The sequence below is a fragment of the Salvelinus sp. IW2-2015 genome, linkage group LG4q.2 (genome assembly GCF_002910315.2).
Source record: "Salvelinus sp. IW2-2015 linkage group LG4q.2, ASM291031v2, whole genome shotgun sequence".
NCBI classification, from domain to species: Eukaryota; Metazoa; Chordata; class Actinopteri; order Salmoniformes; family Salmonidae; genus Salvelinus; species Salvelinus sp. IW2-2015.
In genome coordinates, this window is record NC_036843.1 from 3,524,706 (window position 1) to 3,545,618 (window position 20,913).

Consider the following 20,913-nt stretch of genomic DNA (forward strand, 5'->3'; position numbering starts at 1 on the left):
CAAGCATACTTCCAAAGTTGTGGCAAAATGGCTTAAGGACAACAAAGTCAAGGTATTGGAGTGGCCATCACAAAGCCCTGACCTCAATCCCATAGAAAATGTGTGGGCAGAACTGAAAAAGCYTGTGCGAGCAAGYAGGCCTACAAACCTGACTSAGTTACACCAGCTCTGTCAGGAGGAATGGGCCAAAATTKACCCAACTTATTGTGGGAAGCTTGTGGAAGGCTACCCAAATTGTTTGACCCAAGGTAAACAATTTAAAGGCAATGCTACCAAATACTAATCGAGTGTATGTAAACTTCTGTCCCACTGGGAATGTGATGAAAGAAATAAAAGCTGAAATAAATCACTCTACTATTATTCTGACATTTCACATTCTTAAAATAAAGTGGTGATCCTAACTTTCCTAAGACAGGGAATTTTTACTAGGATTAAATGTCAGGAATTGTGAAAAACTGAGTTTAAATGTATTTGGCTAAGGTGCATGTAAACTTCRGACTTCAACTGTAGCTAGAATAGCCAGCTATATAAAATCATGGACATTAACATTCATTACATTCATTTAAGTTCATGTATAGTTGAAATCCTTCAAACAGGTAGTCATCCTGGTACTCACCTTGACCTCTCCTGTGCGAGCATCCGCCCCGTCTCCCTCACATCACGCCCCTCTCCACTCCTCTCCTCATTGGTCACCTTCATCAAGTACCGGTTGGCGACGACCTTAGTGTCCGTCCTAGCCTCTTCCACAACCACATTCTTATTCACTTCTTCCTGGCTCCTCTTCCCCATCTCTTCATCTCCTCCTTGGCCCACCCTGCTGATTCCCCTCTCCCTGCCCCGGTGGCTTCCCTCCTGGGGCTCAGGTGTGCTGATCTCCCCAGTGGTACTCTCCTTGCCCTGGGTCTTGGCCTGTCCTGGCCCCTGGTTCTGGGTGAGGTTGGCCAGTCTCTGCCTGCTCTCCTTAAGCTCTCTTCTCAGGATGACCAGCTGCCCATCAGTCTCTTTCCATCTCTGCTGGGCAGCCGCCAGCTCTCGCTCTGTATCTTTCTGAGCCGTTCTGAGCACGCCCAGCTCCTCTTCGGCCTCGGCCCTCAGCCGGTCGGCCACCGCTACTGCCACCTGCAGGTCAGACTGAAACTGCTGCCACTCCCCTCTCTCAGTCTGCAGAAAGGAAGACAGTGACAATTATCTACTATGAAGAACAATCCATAGGTTGAATTGGGTGTGTTAGGGCTGGGCTGAAACAAACATACACATGGTCAAAAGTATGTGAACACCTGCTCATCGAACATCTTATTCCAAAATTATGGGCATTAATATGGAGTCCCCTTTTTGCTGCTCTAACAGCCTCCACACTTCTGGGAAGGCCTTCCACTAGATGTTGGAACATTGCTGCGGGGACTTGCTTCCATTCAKCCACAAGAGTTAGTTAGGTCTGGTTCGCACTCTGCGTTCCAATTCATCCCAAAGGTGTTCGATGGGGTTGAGGTCAGTGCTCCGGCTGGCCAGTCAAGTTCTTCCATACCGATCTCGACCAACCACTTCTGTATGGACCTCGCTTTGTGCACGGGGGCATTGTAATGCTGGAACAGGAAACGGCCTTCCCCAAAATGTTGCCACAAAGTTGGAAGCACAGAATTGTCTAGAATGTCATTCTATGCTGTAGCGTTAAAATTTCCCTCCATCTGAGTCAACTACTCACAACATTTTATGCACTGCTAGCTAGCTTTAGCTTATGCTTTCAGTACTAGATTAATTCTCTGATTGGGTGGACAAGATGTCAGTTCAACCTGCAAGAGCTCTAATAAGTTGGAGTACACCCTCTGGAAGTTGTCATCATTACTGTGTAAGTCTATGGAAGGGGATGAGAATGATGAGCCTCCTAGGTTTTGTATTGGAGTCAATGTACCCAGAAGAGGACATAATCTAGCTGTCCTCCAGCTATACCATGGTGCTACCCTACAGAGTGCTGCTGAGGCTACTGTAGACCTTTGCAAAACTGTGTTTTAATCAATTATTTGGTGACGTGAATATATTTAGTATAGTTTCAACTAAAAAGGACAACTCCCCTTCCTCATCTGAGCAGTGGAGGCTCCTACATATAGTACCAGTCAAAAGTTTGGACACAAGGGTTTTTCTTAATTTTTACTATTTTGTACATTCGAGAATAATAGTGAAGACGTCAAAACTAGGAAATAACACAAATGGAATCATGTAGTAACCAAAAAGTGTTAAACAAATCCAAATATATTTTAAATTTTAAATTCCTCTGGTCTGATGAAACAAAAATAGAACTGTTTGGCCATAATGACCATCGTTTTGTTTGGAGGAAAAATGGGGAGGCTTGCAAGCCAAAGAACTCCATCCCAACCGTGAAGCACAGGGGTGGCAGCATCACGCTGTGGGGGTGCTTTGCTGAAGGAGGGATTGGTGCACTTCAAAATAGATAACATCATGAGAAAGGAAAATGTGGATATATATTGAAGCAACATCTCAAGACATCAGTCAGGAAGTTAAAGCTTGGTCGCAAATGGGTCTTCCAAATGGACAATGACCCCAAGCATACTTCCAAAGTTGTGGCAAAATGGCTTATGGACAACAAAGTCAAGGTATTGGAGTGTCCATCACAAAGCCCTGACCTCAAACCCTTAGAAAATGTGTGGGCAGAACTGAAAAAGCGTTTGCGAGCCAGGAGGCCTACAAACCTGACTCAGTTACACCTGCTCGGTCAGGAGGAATGGGCCAAKATTCACCCAACTTATTGTGGGAAGCTTGTGGAAGGCTACCCGAAACATTTGACCCAAGTTAAACAATATAAAAGGCAATGCTACCAAAGAATAATTGAGTGTATATAAACTTCATTTCCACTGGGAATGTGATGAAAGAAATAAAAGCCAAAATAAATCATTCTCTATTATTTTGACATTTCACATTCTTAAAATAAAGTGGTGATCCTAACTGACCTAAGACAGGGAATTTTTACTCGGATTAAATGTCAGGAATTGTGAAAAACAGTTMAAATGTATTTGACTAAAGTGTATGTAAACTTCCGACTTCAACMGTGTGTGTATATATATACATATATATCCTCCTAATGTTGTGTCGCTTCAAGACCAGATTGATCTCAGTTTGTCTGTCAGAGTAGCCACTCATTTAGGTGGTATTAAAAAAAGATTCAGATAATGTCTCCTGTCATGTAAATGACGTAGAATGACATGAAATGCATTTTTTAAAGGCAGATTTTTTCTAAGACTAAAATCAAAATCCCCATGTGTGGAAATCCTAAAAACGCCTCTGCTCAACTGTAGCCTACGCCACATTGCCAAAGATTTCTTAATCAGGCCCTGTCTGCCAGCATCACATCATACACAGCACCTCTAGAGACTATACGATTTAAATGATTAAATGTCCATTTGGCCTTCATAAACTAACAGKTGGATGGGATGAGACAGAGGCAAGTCGTAGCAAGTTTAGAGGAGTGGATCTAGCGAAGCAAATGAGCCACATCGAGACCTGTGCAAACACGTTGCTGTAAACAGCCCTGGCCTCATTCAGGTGCACTGGCTCAGATCCACTAACCTGGAATGTGTGACTTGTTTACAGCTCTTACTCCAAAGGGGCTCACTGAGGTTATTGCTAAATTTCTAATGAATCAAACAAGTTCAACACAGGGAGAGGAACTCATACCACAGCAATGCAGCAGAACATCACATACAGTAAACTCACGAGAAAGGGTGGATACAAAAGATACCAATACCAGATTGCGACGCAAAGTGGCTTCGTCAACTAACATGCTAACCAAACTGGCCGCGCTGCGTGCGCAAGCATAGCAAAATAAACCAAACAGCTTAAACGAGTATGCATAGCCAAGCCTTAAAATAGAACGGATCAACTCTATGCGAAGGAGATGTGTCGTGCTACATGAGGAAAATGGTGGGTACACCAGATACTGACTGGTTCTGATCCACGACCCTACTTTTTTTATTTTATGCATATCTGTATTCCCAGTCATGTGAAATACGGTGTATTCGGAAAATATTCAGACCTCTTGACTTWTTCCACATTTTATTACATTACAGCCTTATTATGAAACGGATTKAATTGTTTTTCCTCAATCTACACACAATACCGCATAATGACAAAGCAAAAACAGGTTGTTTTTAGAATGTTWGGCAAATGTACAAAAATAAAAACAGAACCATTCTGCGACAAGACTCAAAATTGAGCTCAGCTGCATCCTGTTTCCATTGATCATCCTTGAGATGTTTCTACAACTTGATTGGAGTCCACCTGTGGTACATTCAATTGATTGGACATGATTTGGAAAGGCACACACCTGTCTATATAAGGTCCCACAGTTGACAGGGCATGTCAGAGGAAAAACCAAGCCATGAGGTCGAAGGAATTGTCRGTTGACCACCGAGACAGGATTGTGTCGAGGCACAGATCTGGGGAAGGGTACTAAAACATTTCTGCAGCTTTAAAAAGGTACCCCAAGAAGACAGTGGCTTCCATCATTCTTAAAATGGAAGAAGTTTGGAATCACCAAGACTATTACTAGAGCTGTCCGTCCGGCCAAACTGAGCAATCGGGGAGAAGAGCCTTGGTCAGGGAGGTTGACCAAGAACCCGATGGCCACTGACAGAGCTCCAGAGTTCCTCTCTGGAGATGGGAGAACCTTCCAGAAGGACAACCATCTCTGCAGCACTCCACCAAATCAGGCCTTTATGGTAGAGTGGCCAGACAAAGGCCAATCCTCAGTAAAAGGCACATGACAGCCCGCTTGGAGTTTGCCAAAAGGCACCTAAAGGACTCTCAGACCATGAGAAACAAGATTCTCTGGTCTGATGAAACCAAGATTGAACTTTTTGGCCTGAATGCCAAGCGTCACATCTGGAGGAAACCTAGCACCATCCCTACAGTGAAGCATGGTGGTGGCTGCATCATGCTGTGGGGATGTTTTTCAGCGGCAGGTACTGGGAGACTTGTCAGGATCGAGGGAAATATGAACAGAGCAAAGTATAGAGAGATCCTTGATTTAAAACCTGCTCCAGAGCGCTCAGGACCTCAGACTGGGGCGAAGGTTCTCCATCCAACAGGACAACGAACCTAAGCACACAGCCAAGCCAACGCAGGAGTTGCTTCGGGGCAAGTCTCTGAATGTCCTCGAGTGGCCCAGCCAGAGCCCGGACTTGAACATCTCTGGAGAGACCTGAAAATAGCTGTACAGTGACGCTCCCATCCAACCTGACAGAGCTTGAGAGGATCTGCTGAGAAAAACTCCCCAAARACAGGTGTGCCAAGCTTGTAGCGTCATACCGAAGAAGACTCAAGTCTGTAATCGCTGCCAAGGGTGCTTCAACAAAGTACTGAGTAAAGGGTCTGAATACTTATGCAAATATGATGTTTTTTTATTTGAAATACATTTGCAAAAATGTGTCTGTCATTATGGGTATTGCTTGTAGATTGATGGGGAACATTTTATAGTAAGGCTGTAACYTAACAACATTTTGAAAAAGTCAAGGGGTCTGAATACTTTCCGAAGGCACCGTACATATTAGGACCGAATGACTTTATTTCAATTGACTGATTTCCTTATAAAATCTTTGAAATTATTGCATGTTGTGTTTATCTCTTTTGTTCAGCGTAATACAGATGGTTCACAGTTGGTTTTGCTATTTTAACTTGCGTGTCACGAACGTGTCCGGTGGGGATAGACAAAAATCGGCGGACGCAAGCGCGGAGCCGGATTAGTCAGCGTGTTAACATACCAGTAGACTTCCGCCATGTTTTCTTCACATATCTTTTTCTATTGAGTGCAGATGCAGGAGAGGAGACCAGGTGAGAACGCCACTACTGACAAACGTACACCCTGAGAGCATGCCCTAGCTCTGGACATGCACAAACACTGCCCTGTGGATAAAAGGTATAAACTAAAACAGAGGCTCTCAAGCAGAGTTGCTGAGCCAAAAGGTAAAATGATAAGGACCACTGAGAAAAGCTGTTGAGAGCAGCCGAAATACAGCACTATCCAGTTACRAAACATGCAACGGCACAAAGTAACATGCACAGATGGAATCAGTGCAGAATGGGTGTGTGAACATTGCAATGTGACCCCGCAGAGAAATGTGGGAGTGTGGAGGAGTGGAGGGGTTGCCTTGTTTGGTAATTAAATGAAGAATGGATAGAGACGCAGAGGAGGCGAGACTGGAGCCAGCTCGTTTCCTCATCTGACCAGCGACTCTAGACCACAGCTGGGTTCTATTATGTCGTCATTGGACGGACACACACACACACACACACACACACACACACACACACACACACACGCGAGAGCATATTCTCTTTCACTCACACACCTCTCCTCGGTCTTTTCTCTTCCAACACAACCACAAAGTGAAGTTCACCGCTCTCTCTAACACAGTAAACTTTAGAGCACGGACAACCACTGAACAACCCGTTCTTACATTCTTTGATTCAAAGCCTCAGAGTTTAAACTGCCTTATGGCAGCAGACACAAAGTGCTTTTTATTAGTACACATGATGCAACTCATAATGCCAGATGGGAGACAAGAACACAATGGGAAACCATTAGACTAAACCACCCCGTCCTTTACTAGCCTATGATCTGCATCCTGCCTGTACAGCTAACTAACTGTCAGTGTGTCCAAATATGGCACGTCTTAGATGGGAAACAGGAGGGGGCACTCCTCACACAGAGAGATAACACTGTTGATTCTCCCTTAGACACACACATACTCCCTCTCGGGAATCCCTAGTGATCCCCCACAGGCACAGACTCGTATGCACCGACACATGCCGCATAGTCTCTCCAGGAGGGTTGTGGTTATATCTCAGCTGGTGTATGTGTGAGAGAAAGAGAACCATCCATCTGTCCCCAAGCCTCCATTCACTTCCACACCCAGACTCCCTAATGCATACTTGAGTCTGTGTCCCCACTCGCCGTGGGTTTTCTGCAACTTTCCACACTCACTTGGGTGTATTGAACAACCAGTTCCCATACTCATCAAGAGACCAGCTCAGTTCTTCAACAGCAGTCCCTACAAGGCCTGTGGATACACTCACCCACACTAGACACATCTAGATCAAAGACAGTGCTTCTATCCCCCCACACACACGATATCTAACTTCTCCCCAGCCGCAACCATTTATTTTGCATTGCAAATTTGACACACAACCTTCATTTGGCATGTAAACATATTCAACCTCAGTTTTCAGAGCCAAAACCAGCTCAATCCTGGAAATCTGCAGCACTGTCCAACTGGAACTGATCCCAGAGCAGATCTGAGAGCTATTTAATCCACAGGAAAAGATCAGCCCACCTACCCAACCACACAGACAGGGGCAATAGACAGGGAAAGAGACCGGGTGGATGGACGGGACATTGGTTTGGTGAGAAGGAGGAGTGGACGGAAAGGACAGGAAAGAGGGGCTAGACAGGGAAAACGAAGGGCAGAGGTGGGATCAGGAGGGAGCAACAGTTGTGAGGTCGTTTGAGTGTCTGTGCTGAGAGAGGGAGGGGTGGTGTGAGAAGTGGCCCCTCAGATGTCCAGAGAGAAAGCGTGGAACAAGAGAGCGGCACGGGAGCGAGAGAGTGCGAGACAGCGGCAAGAGAGCGCTGCACAGGAGCGCGAGAGAGCGGCACGGGAACAAGAGAGCGCAAGAGAGCAAGAGCGCGGCATGGGAGCAAGAGCACGCTCTCAGTCAAGTGCCGCTCACTCCCATGCCGCGAGAAAGCGTCGTGGGAGCGAGAGGCACAAGAGCGCGAGAAGGCGTCGCGGGAGCGCGAGAGAGAGCGGCGTGGGAGAGCGAGAGAGCGGCGCGGGAGAGCTAGAGAGCGGCGCGGGAGAGCGAGAGAGCGGCGCGGGAGAGCGGCGCGGGAGAGAGTCGCGGGAGTGCGGCGCGGGAGTGCGGCACGGGAAAGCGAGCGAGCGGCACGGGAAAGCGAGAGGGAGCGAGCAAGCGGCACGGGAAAGCGAGAGGGAGCGAGCGAGCGGCACGGGAAAGCGAGAGGGAGCGAGCAAGCGGCACGGGAAAGCGAGAGGGAGCGGCACGGGGCGGAGAGCGGGAAAGCGAGAGAAAAGCCAACTGACATTTACTCATGAGGTACTGACCTGGTGCACACTCTACACCTACTGTGATTATTATTTGACCCTGCTGGTCATCTATGAACGTTTGTTCTTCAAAATGTTCAATCTGGCTTTAATGGCCATGTACTCTTATAATCTCCACCCGACACATCCAGAAGAGGAGTTGTTCCTAGCCACCATGCCTCTACGTCTGCATTGCTTGCTGGCTTCTGTTTAACACTTTGTGACATCTGCTGATGTAAAAATGGCTTTATAAATACATTTGAATCAATAGTGTTTACCATTATTTTTTATGACTACCTCATCTCTGTACCTCACACATACAATTATCAGTCGAGCAGTGAATTTCAAACACAGATTCAACCACAAAGACCAGGGAGGTTTTCCAATGCCTCGCAAGGAAAAGCACACATTGGTAGATGGGGTAAAAAAAAATAGACAATGAATATCCCTTTGAGCACGGTGAAGTTATTAACTACACTGTGGATGGTGTATCAATACACCCAGTCACTACAAAGATACAGGCGTCCTTCCTAACTCAGTTGCCAGAAAGGAAGGAAACCACTTAGGGATTTTACTATGAGGTCAATGGTGACTTTAAAACAGTTAGAGTTTAATGGCTGTGATAGTAGAAAACTGAGAATGGATAAACAACATTGTAGTAACGCCACAATACTAACCTAATTGACAGCGTAAAATATTCCAAAACATGCATCCTGTTTGAATTAAGCACTAAAGTAAAACTGCAAAAAATGTAGCAAAGAATACAAAGCATTATCTTGGGGGAAAAACCAACAAAGCATTATCTTGGGGGAAAAACCAACACAGCACTTCAGGGATACTCCAGGCAGAGCAAAAATGTACTTGGTGGTACATTAACCAAGAGCGTTTAGGAACCACTGACCTAAAACAAGGCCAAATATACACTGGAGTTGCTTACCAAGACGACATTGAATGTTCCTGAGTGGCCTAGTTAGTTTTGACTTGAATCGGCTTGAAAATCTATGGCAAGACATGAAAATAAATGGATGTCTAGCAATGATCTACAACAAACTTAACAGAGATTGAAGATTTTTATTTTATATGTGAAAATATTGTACAATCCAGGTGTGCAAAGCCCTTACCCAGAAAGACTCACAGCTGAAATCACTGCCAAAGGTGAGCCTAACATGTATTGACTCAGGGGCGTCAATACTTATGTATATTAGATATTTCTGCATTTCATAAAATTTGCTAAAATGTCTAAAAACATGTCACTGTGTCCTTATCGGGTATTGTAAGTAGATGAGCAAGAAAATCAATTAAATCAATTTTGAATTCAGGCTGTAACACTACTAAATGTGGACTAAGCCAAGGGGTATGAATACTTTCTGAAGGCACTGTATGTAWATACAGTATGTACAGTTTGTGTGTGTGCATAAAGGGGAGATCAAGATTATCTCAGAGCATTTTCTCCTTGACTTCTCAGGAGGGGTCTAGGACAGGAAGAGGCCATTTAGCAGGACTGCGTCTCCCAGAGGCCCTTGCTCTGTTTCATTTCTGGGTGGAGATGACAGGATGTCTTTTGTTGTTATCTCCTGAGCTAAGAGGTTACATGCGGTAAACCCCAGCCGCAACCTCTACCTCTGGGATTGTGTAATTTCCTGTTTATGTTTCTAAACTTATCCACCAAAAACTCTCCCCAATACACCTCTCCAAGTACAATAAACAAAAATACAGTATAAGTCGGAAGTTTACATACACTTAAGTTGGAGTCATTAAAACTCGTTTTTCAAGCACTCCACACATTTCTTGTTAACAAACTATAGTTTTGGCAAGTCGGTTAGGACATCTACTTTGTGCATGACACAAGTCATTTTTCCAACTATTGTTTCCAGACAGATTATTTCACTTAATCACAATTCCAGTGGGTCAGAAGTTTACATACACTAAGTTGACTGTGCCTTTAAACAGCTTGGAAAATTCCAGAAAATGTCATGGCTTTAGAAGCTTCTGATTGACTCATGATGTCAATTAGCCTATTGGAGGTGTACATGTGGATGTATTTCAAGGCCTACCTTCAAACTCAGTGCCTCTTAGCTTGACATCATGGGAAAATCCAAAGAAAATCAGCCAAGACATCAGAAAAATTGTAGACCTCCACAAGTCTGGTTCATCCTTGGGAGCAATTTCCAYACGCCTGAAGGTACCACGTTCATCTGTACAAACAATAGTACGCAAGTATAAACACCATGGGTCCACGCAGCCGTCATACCGCTCAGGAAGGAGACGCGTTCTGTCTCCTAGAGATGAATGTACTGTGGTGCGAAAAGTGAAAATCAATCCCAGAACAACAGCAAAGGGCCTTGTGAAGATGCTGGATGAAACAGGTACAAACBTATCTATATCCACAGTAAAACAAGTCCTATATCGACATGGAAGAAGCCACTGCTCCAAAACCACCATAAAAAAAKCCAGACTACGGTTCGCAACTGCACATGGGGACAAAGATTGTACTTTTTGGAGAAATGTCCTTTGGTCTGATTAAACCCCAAAAAATTGTTTGGCCATAATGATCAGGAAAAAGGGGGACTGACCTAAGACAGGACATTTTTACTAGGATTAAATGTCAGGAATTGTGAAAAACTGAGTTTAAATGTATTTGGCTAAGGTGTATGTAAACCTCCGACTTCAACTGTAAATGCAAAATGTAAAGTGTGGTCCCATGTTTCCTGAGCTGAAATAAAAGATCCCAGAAATGTTCAATATGCACAAAGCTTATTTCTCTAAAATGTTGTGCACACATTTTTTATATCCCTGTAAGTAAGCATTTCTCCTTTGCCAAGATAATACATTCACATTACAGGTGTGGCATATGAAGATTCTGATTAAACAGCATGATCATTACACAGGTGCACCTTGTGTGTGGCACAATTAAAGACCACGCTAAAATGTGCAGTTTTGTCAAACACCACAATGCCACAGATGTCTCAAGTTGAGGGAGTGTGCAATTGGCATGCTGACTGCAGGAATGTCCACCAGAGTTGTTGCCAGAAAATTGAATGTTAATTTCTCTACCATAAGCCGCCTCCAATGTCATTTCAGATAATTTGGCAGTACGTCCAACCAGCCACACAACCGCAGACCACGTGTTTGGCGTTGTGTGGGCAAGCAGTTCGCTGATGTCAATGTTGTGAACAGAGTGCCCCATGGTGGCGGTGGGGTTACAGTATGGGCAGGCATAAGCTACGGACAACGAACACAATTGCATTTTATCGATGGCAATTTGAATGCCCAAAAATACAGTGACAAGATCCATTGAGAGGACAATTGTGCATATCTATACGCTCAGTCATGTGAAATCCATAGATTAGGGCCTAAAGAATGAATTTATTTCAATTGACTGATTTCCTCAAATGAACTGTAAATCAGTAAAATCAATGAAATTGTTGCATGTTGCATTTATATTTTTATTCATTATACTTAGACAAATGCTAAATAAAGAATAGTAGCAACACCTAAAGCAAAGTAGTTGTACAACCTAAAAACACACATGGGCTTCGTTCTTAGATTAAAGGAAGGGAATCTGTCATGTTCCATTGTCTGAGTTTGTAGCAATGATGACCCTCGCTCCACATCTGTTTGTGCTTTAGCCAACTCTTCTCTGCAGTGTTCCTTTGTTGTCATGCCAAAGGTAGTCCATGGCATGACAACAATAGTTAGAAGAATTGGCTAAAGCACAAGTCGATCTGGGACTYGGCTAAAGCTGAAGGGTTACAGTATGTATAATCTGTTTCCTGATTTGGAAACAGGTCAGTTCATTGTTTACTGGAATGTCTTGTTAATATTTCTCACCTGCATGGTCTCCCTCAGACTCTGGACCTCTACGGTCAACTTCTGACGTTCCACCAGCAGATGCTTCAATACATCTAATAGATGGGGAGTGAGAAAAAGAAAGTGAGAGAGAYGAGAAGAGAAAAATATGTGTTTGTTCAGAGGTATGAGATCGTGCATTTCAGAAATATGGCATTGTGGGATTATTTTAGGCATTGCTAGAAAGAGGGTCTGTTAATGTCTACGTACAGTATGTGCTGCTSTTACCCGCGCTGCTCAGTGCAGCATTCTGACTGGGGCTGAGACCCAGTGCTGACCTACACTCCTCCACCAGTCTCTCCAGCTCTCCCTGGTTGTCTGCCGTCCTATGGACCTCCAGCATGGATGTGCTCAGCCCACTGTCCTTTTCCTTCCAGCTATGCTCAGAGGGGCTGACCGGGCCYGCTGAAAACAAGGGGCTATCCAGAGATGGAGGACTCTTGGTGGGGCTAATCGTTGAGCTATTCCCCTGGGATACAGGACTCCTGGGAGTAGAGCAGGTGGGGCCTCCATTAAGCCCCATCACAACCRGCCTTTCAGGCGCTGCTGCATCACTTCCTGTCTTGCCCTGCAGGGAGATAAACCCAGGACCAATCACAGAGTAGCCTGGGCTGACAGGCAGGGAGGGTAGTAGTCTCTTCCCACTTAGGGCTGGAGCTGGGGCCGGAGCTGMGGCTGGGACCGGCTGGCCTGGTGTAGAGGGTGTGATCTGAGTGAGAGCAGGCAGGGTGGAGGTCACTGGAGAAGTAGGGGGGGTGTGAAACACATCCAAGTTGGGCCCTGGAGAGAATAAGAGCAACAACGCAAAAGTGTGAGTAAGAGACACAGCCAACGAGTGTGAGAGATTGAGTGCAGTGGTCACTGGTTGGGCATGTATCGTGTGATGGCATGCAAAGCTGCCAGGATGACTAATCCAGACCATCAACCCCCCACAATACTCAGGCTGTCATTCTCAGGATGAATGGGCCATTGCTTGTCAGGAGACACACATTCCTCTGCTCTGTGCTGCTGATCTATACCACCACTGACCCTAAGTCCTCCTTTGTTCTTGGTTTAAACAGATATTCTCTAAGCTTAATGGATATCATTCCTGATAGAGTTCAACAATACAAGTTATGGAAAGTGATGCATCATAATCAGGTCAATCTAACCCACAGCAAATTCAGTGACTGGCCGTAACTTCCCACTTCACCCGCTGCCTTCTATTCACCCATTCCAAGCCATAATGTGTGTGTCCGCCAGCATTAGGCTTACCATGATTAATCCATTTCAGTTGTGCTGAGCCGGGGAATTCTGCAGATTCATCACAGCTTGGGTAGCAAAGCCTGACAAATCGCAAGGGGACGCGAGGAGAATGACCACCGAGCAACACACACACAGGAACCAAGCCAAGATTCCTACCCCCTGACCCACACACACTCTGGAGATTGGGGAACACAAATAGAGAGATGGATCCAGTCTCTCCTCACTCCCTCTTGTCTCATTCCTTCTCTCTATTAATGCCTCTCTCTGTCCATCCCCATTCGGTCTTTTCACCATTGACTAAAAGCTGAAATAGGTATGTGAGCATCCCGCCGGGTATGCTGTCTGATCTCTGAAGGAAGAGTCAAAATACTTCAGAGACAGCTGTTCAGCACATCAGGAGGGTTGACAGGTTAAGTGAGGAGTGAGTGTGTGTGTGTGTGTGTGGGGGGGGGGTACCTGTGGGTCCATGGCAGTCCTTGCTGGAGAAGTTACCCATGATGCAGTGGGAAAGTAGACAACACACCAGTGGCCCTGGCCTTTATTGGCTCTCTCTGTCTGGACAGAGCTGAGGCTGCAGAGGAGACCTGCACAACAAATCAGTACGATTAATCATCTCTAATATGGCACCGCACAATTACGTAATGTTCCACAAGGGAAATGATGCACCAATGAATAACATCCCGCACACAGCAATTCTCGAAACCCCTCGATATAGACACCAATCTATATTAAAAGTGATTAGAGAAGTATGCCCAGTGAGAGAGAGAGAGAGAGGACATGAGTGTACATCCAGACTAAACATTAGATAGACATCTTAGTTCTGCACCATGTTCATTTGAATTGTTCACCACCTTCGGGGAAAAACAAAAAGTCTGCAACAAACCAAAGCACATTTTAGTGAGGGATAGAACAGATGACAATATAATCCCACAACTCCATTTTAGTAGCTTTAATAAAACAGTGCCCGTATCATGAATTTGGTCGTCTAATCTGTCAGTGAGATCTGTCCAAAGCGTGCCAATACGTGACTGAGGAGCTGGCGGTTCTCAACTTTAATTATTCTCATTTGTAGCCGACTAATGACGGAGATCATTCAAACCTCAGTGGCTTTGGGCGTTTGCATTGATCTCCCATGTTAAATATACACGCAAGCCCATTTCAATATCTAAATTGGATGATTGATAGCCAAACGAAGTTGAATGCATGTAGCCCTAGAGTTACAGAACCYCACCTTCCCCTAAAATGAATTTATAGGCGCAACTCAGTCGTCCCATCAAAAATACTAAAACTCAACTTATATATTTATACAAGGAAGGAGAAGAGAAAACATTTCGTTTTTCTACCAACACGAAACRCGTCACAAAGAAATGTGAAAGTTGGCTGAGACATACGTCTTTCTATCCAAACTGCGACGCATTTATCAAGCTTTATAATCAGAGAAAAAATAAACTGTAGGCCTACACACCCTTTACACTTTAAGGTATAATTATTTATTTGTATCCCTTTCTTTTCCTCCTCGTGCAAATATAATCAATTGTATCTCCTCCTCACCTACCTTCCCGCTGTAGCCTACCGCGCACTGGATCTGTKCTCTTTGTCAATGCGGGGAGTGCGTACCACGAAAGAGGAAGAAGTAGCCAAACGCACAAACTCCGCTTGTTCAAGGTGAAGTAGACCTATACACTCTTGTTTCTCTCATGAGAACCCCCAATATGTAATGTGACAAGTATTTTTTAACAGAACTTAATGCATCTTCATCAACTTTATCTAACTTTCATCCATTCTGCTCTGATACAGTAAGCTCTCAGTTCTGGCCATGGCCACTAGMAGCATAATTGCGCTCTTCTATTTGCATGCAATAGTGATTGGTCGTTCGCGAACGGATCTTTTTGGTGAACGCAGGGAAAATAATAGCATCGGTGAAAGAGACGTTAATTTGGCTCCCTGATTTGCATACTGCTACTACTGCTTTTTGAGCTCAAAACAACGTTTTTCTGTAGATAAATGACAAAATAATTATCGAAAGACAGTGAATTCTCACTGCAGACAATGAATAGTGGGGATGGAGAGTTGTCAATCTGGTCCACGTTGATGTTTTGTGCATAAAAAATGTAGTTCCTATTTTTTGCAGGCCATCTAATAATTTGGCCAGGTAAAATTGTATTTGAACAACCATTTCACGATCTGACATAATGGTAGCCTACCTTTTGGGCTTTACATTAAAGATGTTTTAAAAAATCATGGTTCTAGGTAGATTTTTAAAGGGAAACTTACTGCTAGACACAATGTAGGGTGTTTTTCCAGTTTCCCTGCATAATTCTAATTGATGAGAGGGTGTTTCAGACATAATTATGCACTACAGCTGTGTTTTAGAATTTTCGAGCCGGTAGAGTTCAATCAATGACGTCATTGGTTGATTGATCCTGCTGTCAGATCTAAAACTGAATGGTCATGTTTTGTAGCAATTATTGTGTCTTTGTGTTTCGCAGATTGCACGATCACGCTAGCAGAGAGTAGATATGGTTTTCCTTGTTCAATAGAGCCATAGAGTACCACGGCATGAGTCATAATACCCARAAAACCTAGCGGTGAAACAGGGAAATGGTTCCAATCGTTTTTACACCATTCATTTTTCCCATAGGGGATTTTAGAAACATAAAAAATAAAGGCTGTTTCATGTAGACTTACCATGGTGTGACGTTTTGATAACCYTATAAATCTCTCTTGGACAAGGTGACTTTTATCAAGACATCTTAGACATGCAAAACTACAAATCCCTGCAAGCTCCTGCACATCATCTCTAGCTGAAACCTTTGCTAAACAGGTATTGTCAATTTAAAGACAGTTCACAGAATTGTCAATTAAAAGAAATGTAGGCAATTTATTCATTACTATATTTAGCTAACGTTAGATAGTTAATCCAGAGATTCTTACCTTTGCCTTGATTCGGCAGTCTCATCCAGATCGCCATGGTAATTAGCATTTCATTTTTTCGGGTAAATTCAAGTTACTGGTTACTAGTTACTGGAGCTATGTTACCGTGCACTGTCTCGCCGAGATTGTTAAATAATTAACTACAATGGCTGCTTCTGATGATTCCTCTTTCCAAGATGAGCTGGATGACAATTATTATGTTTTTAATGTTCTTTTAAACTGAAACATACAGCCCTATTTATTTGAGTCGGAATACATGGAAGAGGAGTTGAGACAGTGAGAGAGAAAAAATTGCGAGACCAGCAAGCAGTGGGGGCAGCTTAGACAAGTTAGTCCAGGACTCATGTGGGCAAATGACAAACTACTAAGTTGTTTTGCTGTCGGTAGCTAGCTAGCAATATGACCTCTCTTTTTACAGGAGGCAGAGTTGTTCAATACAATACAATTTGGTGATACATTTGGCCATAACGGTGCTTGCTAATACCACTACAAGCCAAGCTAGCCAAGTTTAGCTAGCTAACTGTGTTTGCCATACCTAAAATGTACTGCAATGTAATGTTATAGCGAGTTTGCTAAACTGGAGAATTGTTTTGATGATGATGGTAGAGGATAATGGAATGACTTTGGCTTTATATACTCCTATTAGTCTTCAGAAAACCCCCTTGARTTTTTCCACATTTTGTTGTGTTACAGTCTGAATTTTAAATTGAGATTTTTTTGTCACTGGCCTACTGTACACACAATACCCCATCACGTCAAAGTGTATTGTTCCCCCATACATTTTTTACAAATTAATAAAAAATGAACCCCTTTAAGGCAAGCCTAAATAAGTTCAGTAGTAAACATTTGCTTAACAATTCACATAAGTTGCATGGACTCACTCTGTGTGCAATAATAGAGTTTGAGTAAAAATAGCATATTGTATGGATTKTTTTCGCTATAACAAATACTCAGATGAAACATATTGTGCTATTTATCACAGACTACTTTGTGTCAAAGTTTAACAAGGACATTTGTTTTGAAACCATTTCAATTCTTTTTAATAGTGGTACAAAATAACATCTGTTGTGCTCCCGGTCAAAACTCACCGGTATGATTTTATGAGTAAAGAAAGGACATAGGCCCAAAACTACACATGAAAACTTTACCATATTACAAAATTAATGTCTGAACACATTAAAGAACAACAGTAACAATAACAGTATTACTAACAATAACAAAACATTCAAATKTGTCAATCAATTGTGGTTGCCTGTTGTGTGTTCTCATGCACCTGTTGGACATGCACCTGTTGTTGCATGTGCCTTGCAAATATATGCACTGCATTTATGGAACGTAATGCTCGTTTTGACATCTCTTGGTGCACACAGATCTCTTCCTTTTGTCTCTTCTGTCTCTGGTGGCCGTAGATCTTGCTTCTGGCCCTTGTATATCTCTAACCAATCCAGCAGAGGATGGTGTTGGAGGAAGGTGTTGGTGCCTTTGAATGAGGGGTGCCACCATGGCTTTCCCCAACTCTTCTCGGAATAGTCTCGTCTTGAAGAATTTCCCCTGCTTCCAGCCTGGATTCACCTCCATCCACGCCACAAACACGGTGTAGGCCGACACATCTAGGATGTTGGAGAACACCACCATGAGCCAATGTGCCGTCATCCTCTTACAAGAGTATGTGCCAGTAACCTGCAAAAGTGCAACAATCAGTAAATAAAATAATGAGTACATACAAGTGATACTTCATGTCTTGCACAGTAACGTGAATAATTGTATTAAAGCGTTGTTTTAATTTATCACATCTAAAACATATTTACATATTCAAATGAATAGAATTGACTCCATACGATTAAAAAATTCAATGAGTATTTCACTAAACAACATGTCTTATTTTTATGGTGCAGATAAAACAATCTGATCATAGAGAAAAAGTACATGAGACTTGAAAGATAAAAAGTAACATACCTTAACATACCGACGAAGAGCATATGAGGTGAAGAAATTTTCCCCTGGAGACCTACAGTCATTTCCAGGACCACTCGCTTCCCCTGGTTCCTTTACGGGAACACCGTCAGAAGGTTTCCCGGTGTAAACCTGCATGTTCCAGGCATAACTTGTCCTGGCATCACATGCTGCCAATARCTTTATTCCATATTTAGACGGTTTGCTTGGCATGCACTGTTTGAATGGGCAGCGTRCCCTAAAAGCGACCAGARGCTCATCCACTGTGATGTCTGGACTTGGGTTATAGATGAGTGGCAGGCGCTCCACCCACTTGTGCCAAACCTCTCTGATCGCTGCCAGCTTGTCTTGTTGACGGCGGCCTGGTCTTGTATCACGGTTGTCGAAGCGAATCAACCGTGACAACACGTGAAATGTCTGGAGTGACATAGTGGCACCCAAAATTGCCTGACCAGACTCTATCCCATAAACTGGTGGTAGATTTGTTTCTGGATCTGAACACACCAGCCYAAATCAAGAGACCCACGWKTGCRTGGACGTCTGTCCGGTCTACCTCTTTCCAGTTGTCTGTGTAAACGCYTCTCCCCTCCAAGTTMGTCATGTTTATCGCTATAGTTTCGATTGACTCTGTCAGGAACAGTTCGAATCAGCGTATCTCGTTGGCCCTGGGGTCATCCTGATAACATTTTCAGCCGACAGCAGACCTCTCCTCTCAGCTGGGGATGAAGACCAGGACAAATTCCAATTCTTTGACCGGAATGTAGCAATAACCTCAGCAGGGCCCTCTTCCTCATCACTGGATTGTTCCACATCGAACGTCTCTTGGTCTGGATCATATTCTGTGTTGTCTTCAACTTCTGACACTTCCTCCTCTAATGTATCTTCACTGTTAGTTTCCTGGCCTCTCTCCTCCTCACCAGTGCCATGATCAAAGATATGATCAAGAGCCTCACATACAGTATATCGTTTGGTCATTGTGCTGCCACAGAATGAATTGTGAGCAAAGGCCTCAAAAAAGAATTATGTACCAGAGCTGCGAGAAAAGTTCTATATATTATTGAAACAATGTAGCGATTGTTTGTGAGAATGCCAACAGGTGTGGTTCCCGTGGGGAAAAGATTCTATTGGGGAAAGGTTCCTGTGGGGGTTGCCATGGAAGCCAAGAAGGGCTCCAGCCCAGAGTCTCTGGTGGCACAGCTAGCACTGTGATGCAGTGCCTTAGACCACTGTGCCACCCAGGAGGCCCCATCAAGGATATCTTTGTATTGTGCTCCGTTTTTGCCTCAATCCTGACTAGTCTCCCAGTCCCTGCGGCTGAAAAACATCCCCACTGCATGATGCTGCCACAACCATGCTTCACCGTAGGGATGGTTCCAGGTTTCCTGCAGACGTGACGCTTGACATTCAGCCCAAGAGTTCAATGTTCATTTCATCAGACTAGAGAATCTTGTTCATCATGGTCTGACAGTCTATAGGTTCTTTTTGGCAAACTCCAAGCGGGCTGTCACGTGCATTTTACTGAGGAGTGGCCTCCATCTGGCCACTCTACCATAAAAGCTTGATAGGTGAAGTGCTGTAGAGATGGTTGTTGTTCTGGAAGGTTCTCCCATCTCCACAGAGGAACTCTAGAGCTCTATCGGTGACCATCGGATTCTTGGTCACCTCCCTGACCAAGGCCCTTCTCCCCCGATTGCTCAGTTTGGCTGGGCAGCCAGCTCTATGAAGAGTCTTGGTGGTTCCAAACTTCTTCCATTTAAGAATGATGGAGGTCACTGTGTTCTTGGGGACCTTCAATGATTCAGAAATGTTTTGGTACCCTTACACAGATCTGTGTCTCGACACAATCCTGTCTTGGAGCTCTACAGACAATTCCTTCGACCTCATGGCATGGTTTTTGCTCTGACATGCACTGTCAACTATGGGACCTTTATATAGACAGGTGTGTGCCTTTCCAAATCAATTGAATTTACCACAGGTGGACTCCAAGGATGATCAATGGAAACCGAATGCACCTGAGCTCAATTTCATGTCTCATAGCAAAGTGTCTGAATATTTATGTAAATAAGGTATTTCTGTTTTTATTTTTAATCCATTTGCAAAAATGTCTAGAAACCTGTTTTCACTTTGTCATTATGTGGTATTGTGTGTAGATTGCTTAGGATTTGTATTTATTTAATTCATTCTAGACTAAGGCTGTAACGTAACAAAATGTGTAAAAAGTCAAGGGGTGAATCACTATATTTCATATATTGCCATAACTCGGTCTCCAGAGCAAATAGACTTTGTCTTGAATACAAGCCATGTCTGCTTATTTGCTACATTGACAGACTAATCTATTGTTTTATTTAAGCATGTTTACTTGCCAACAAATTAAAGTTTAAATGATACATCGACTCCCTTCATCCTTTGTTTTAGCATTTCATTAATATCACAATGAATTGATCCAGAAGTTGAAGTCGAGACTTTATTGGTTTCTGATGCAGCTAGAATTATTTATTCATGTCAGTACACTTAAAAAATTATTATATAAAACACCATTATATACATATGTACAACAGCTAGCAATATCTATACCACAATGCAGTTATGAGCATACTAGGCACTCTATACTATACTACAACATCAGTCTAACTAAATATGGATGTTGTATTGGTTGAATGTTCCAGGCAGGTTCCAGATGTTTCTTCAGCTGGTGAACTCTTCTTGTGGCAATGTTCTTCACCACCCACTGCTTAGACCTCTTGCAGAAGATTTGATGTATGTACAGTACTGCAAGTCTCCTGGAAAGACATGAAGACTGATCATGAGAATGTGTAAC

At 43.6% G+C, this 20,913-nt stretch overlaps 1 protein-coding gene across 6 annotated transcripts in view; it reads right to left on the reverse strand.

Moving 5' to 3' along the window:
* LOC111962947 (cytospin-A-like) overlaps positions 1-15,578 on the reverse strand; it is a 19,569-nt gene extending 3,991 nt beyond the window's left edge. For 2 of the 6 annotated variants that reach the window (XR_011479769.1, XM_070443324.1), the window contains exons 1-5: positions 14,764-15,040; positions 13,665-13,792; positions 12,174-12,743; positions 11,946-12,019; positions 617-1,161 (exon numbers count right to left, since the gene is read on the reverse strand). Coding sequence is in view for 5 of the 6 variants with exons in the window: in XM_070443324.1 (XP_070299425.1) it covers positions 617-1,161; positions 11,946-12,019; positions 12,174-12,743; positions 13,665-13,704 (1,229 nt within the window). In the remaining variant the exon portion in view is untranslated. Of the gene's footprint in view, positions 1-616; positions 1,162-11,945; positions 12,020-12,173; positions 12,744-13,664; positions 13,793-14,034; positions 14,100-14,759; positions 15,041-15,482 lie in introns of those variants that run through there. The other 4 variants (XM_070443326.1, XM_023986191.2, XM_070443325.1 and 1 more) reach the window with 4 other exon arrangements.
* Between the last annotated feature and the right edge of the window lie 5,335 nt (positions 15,579-20,913).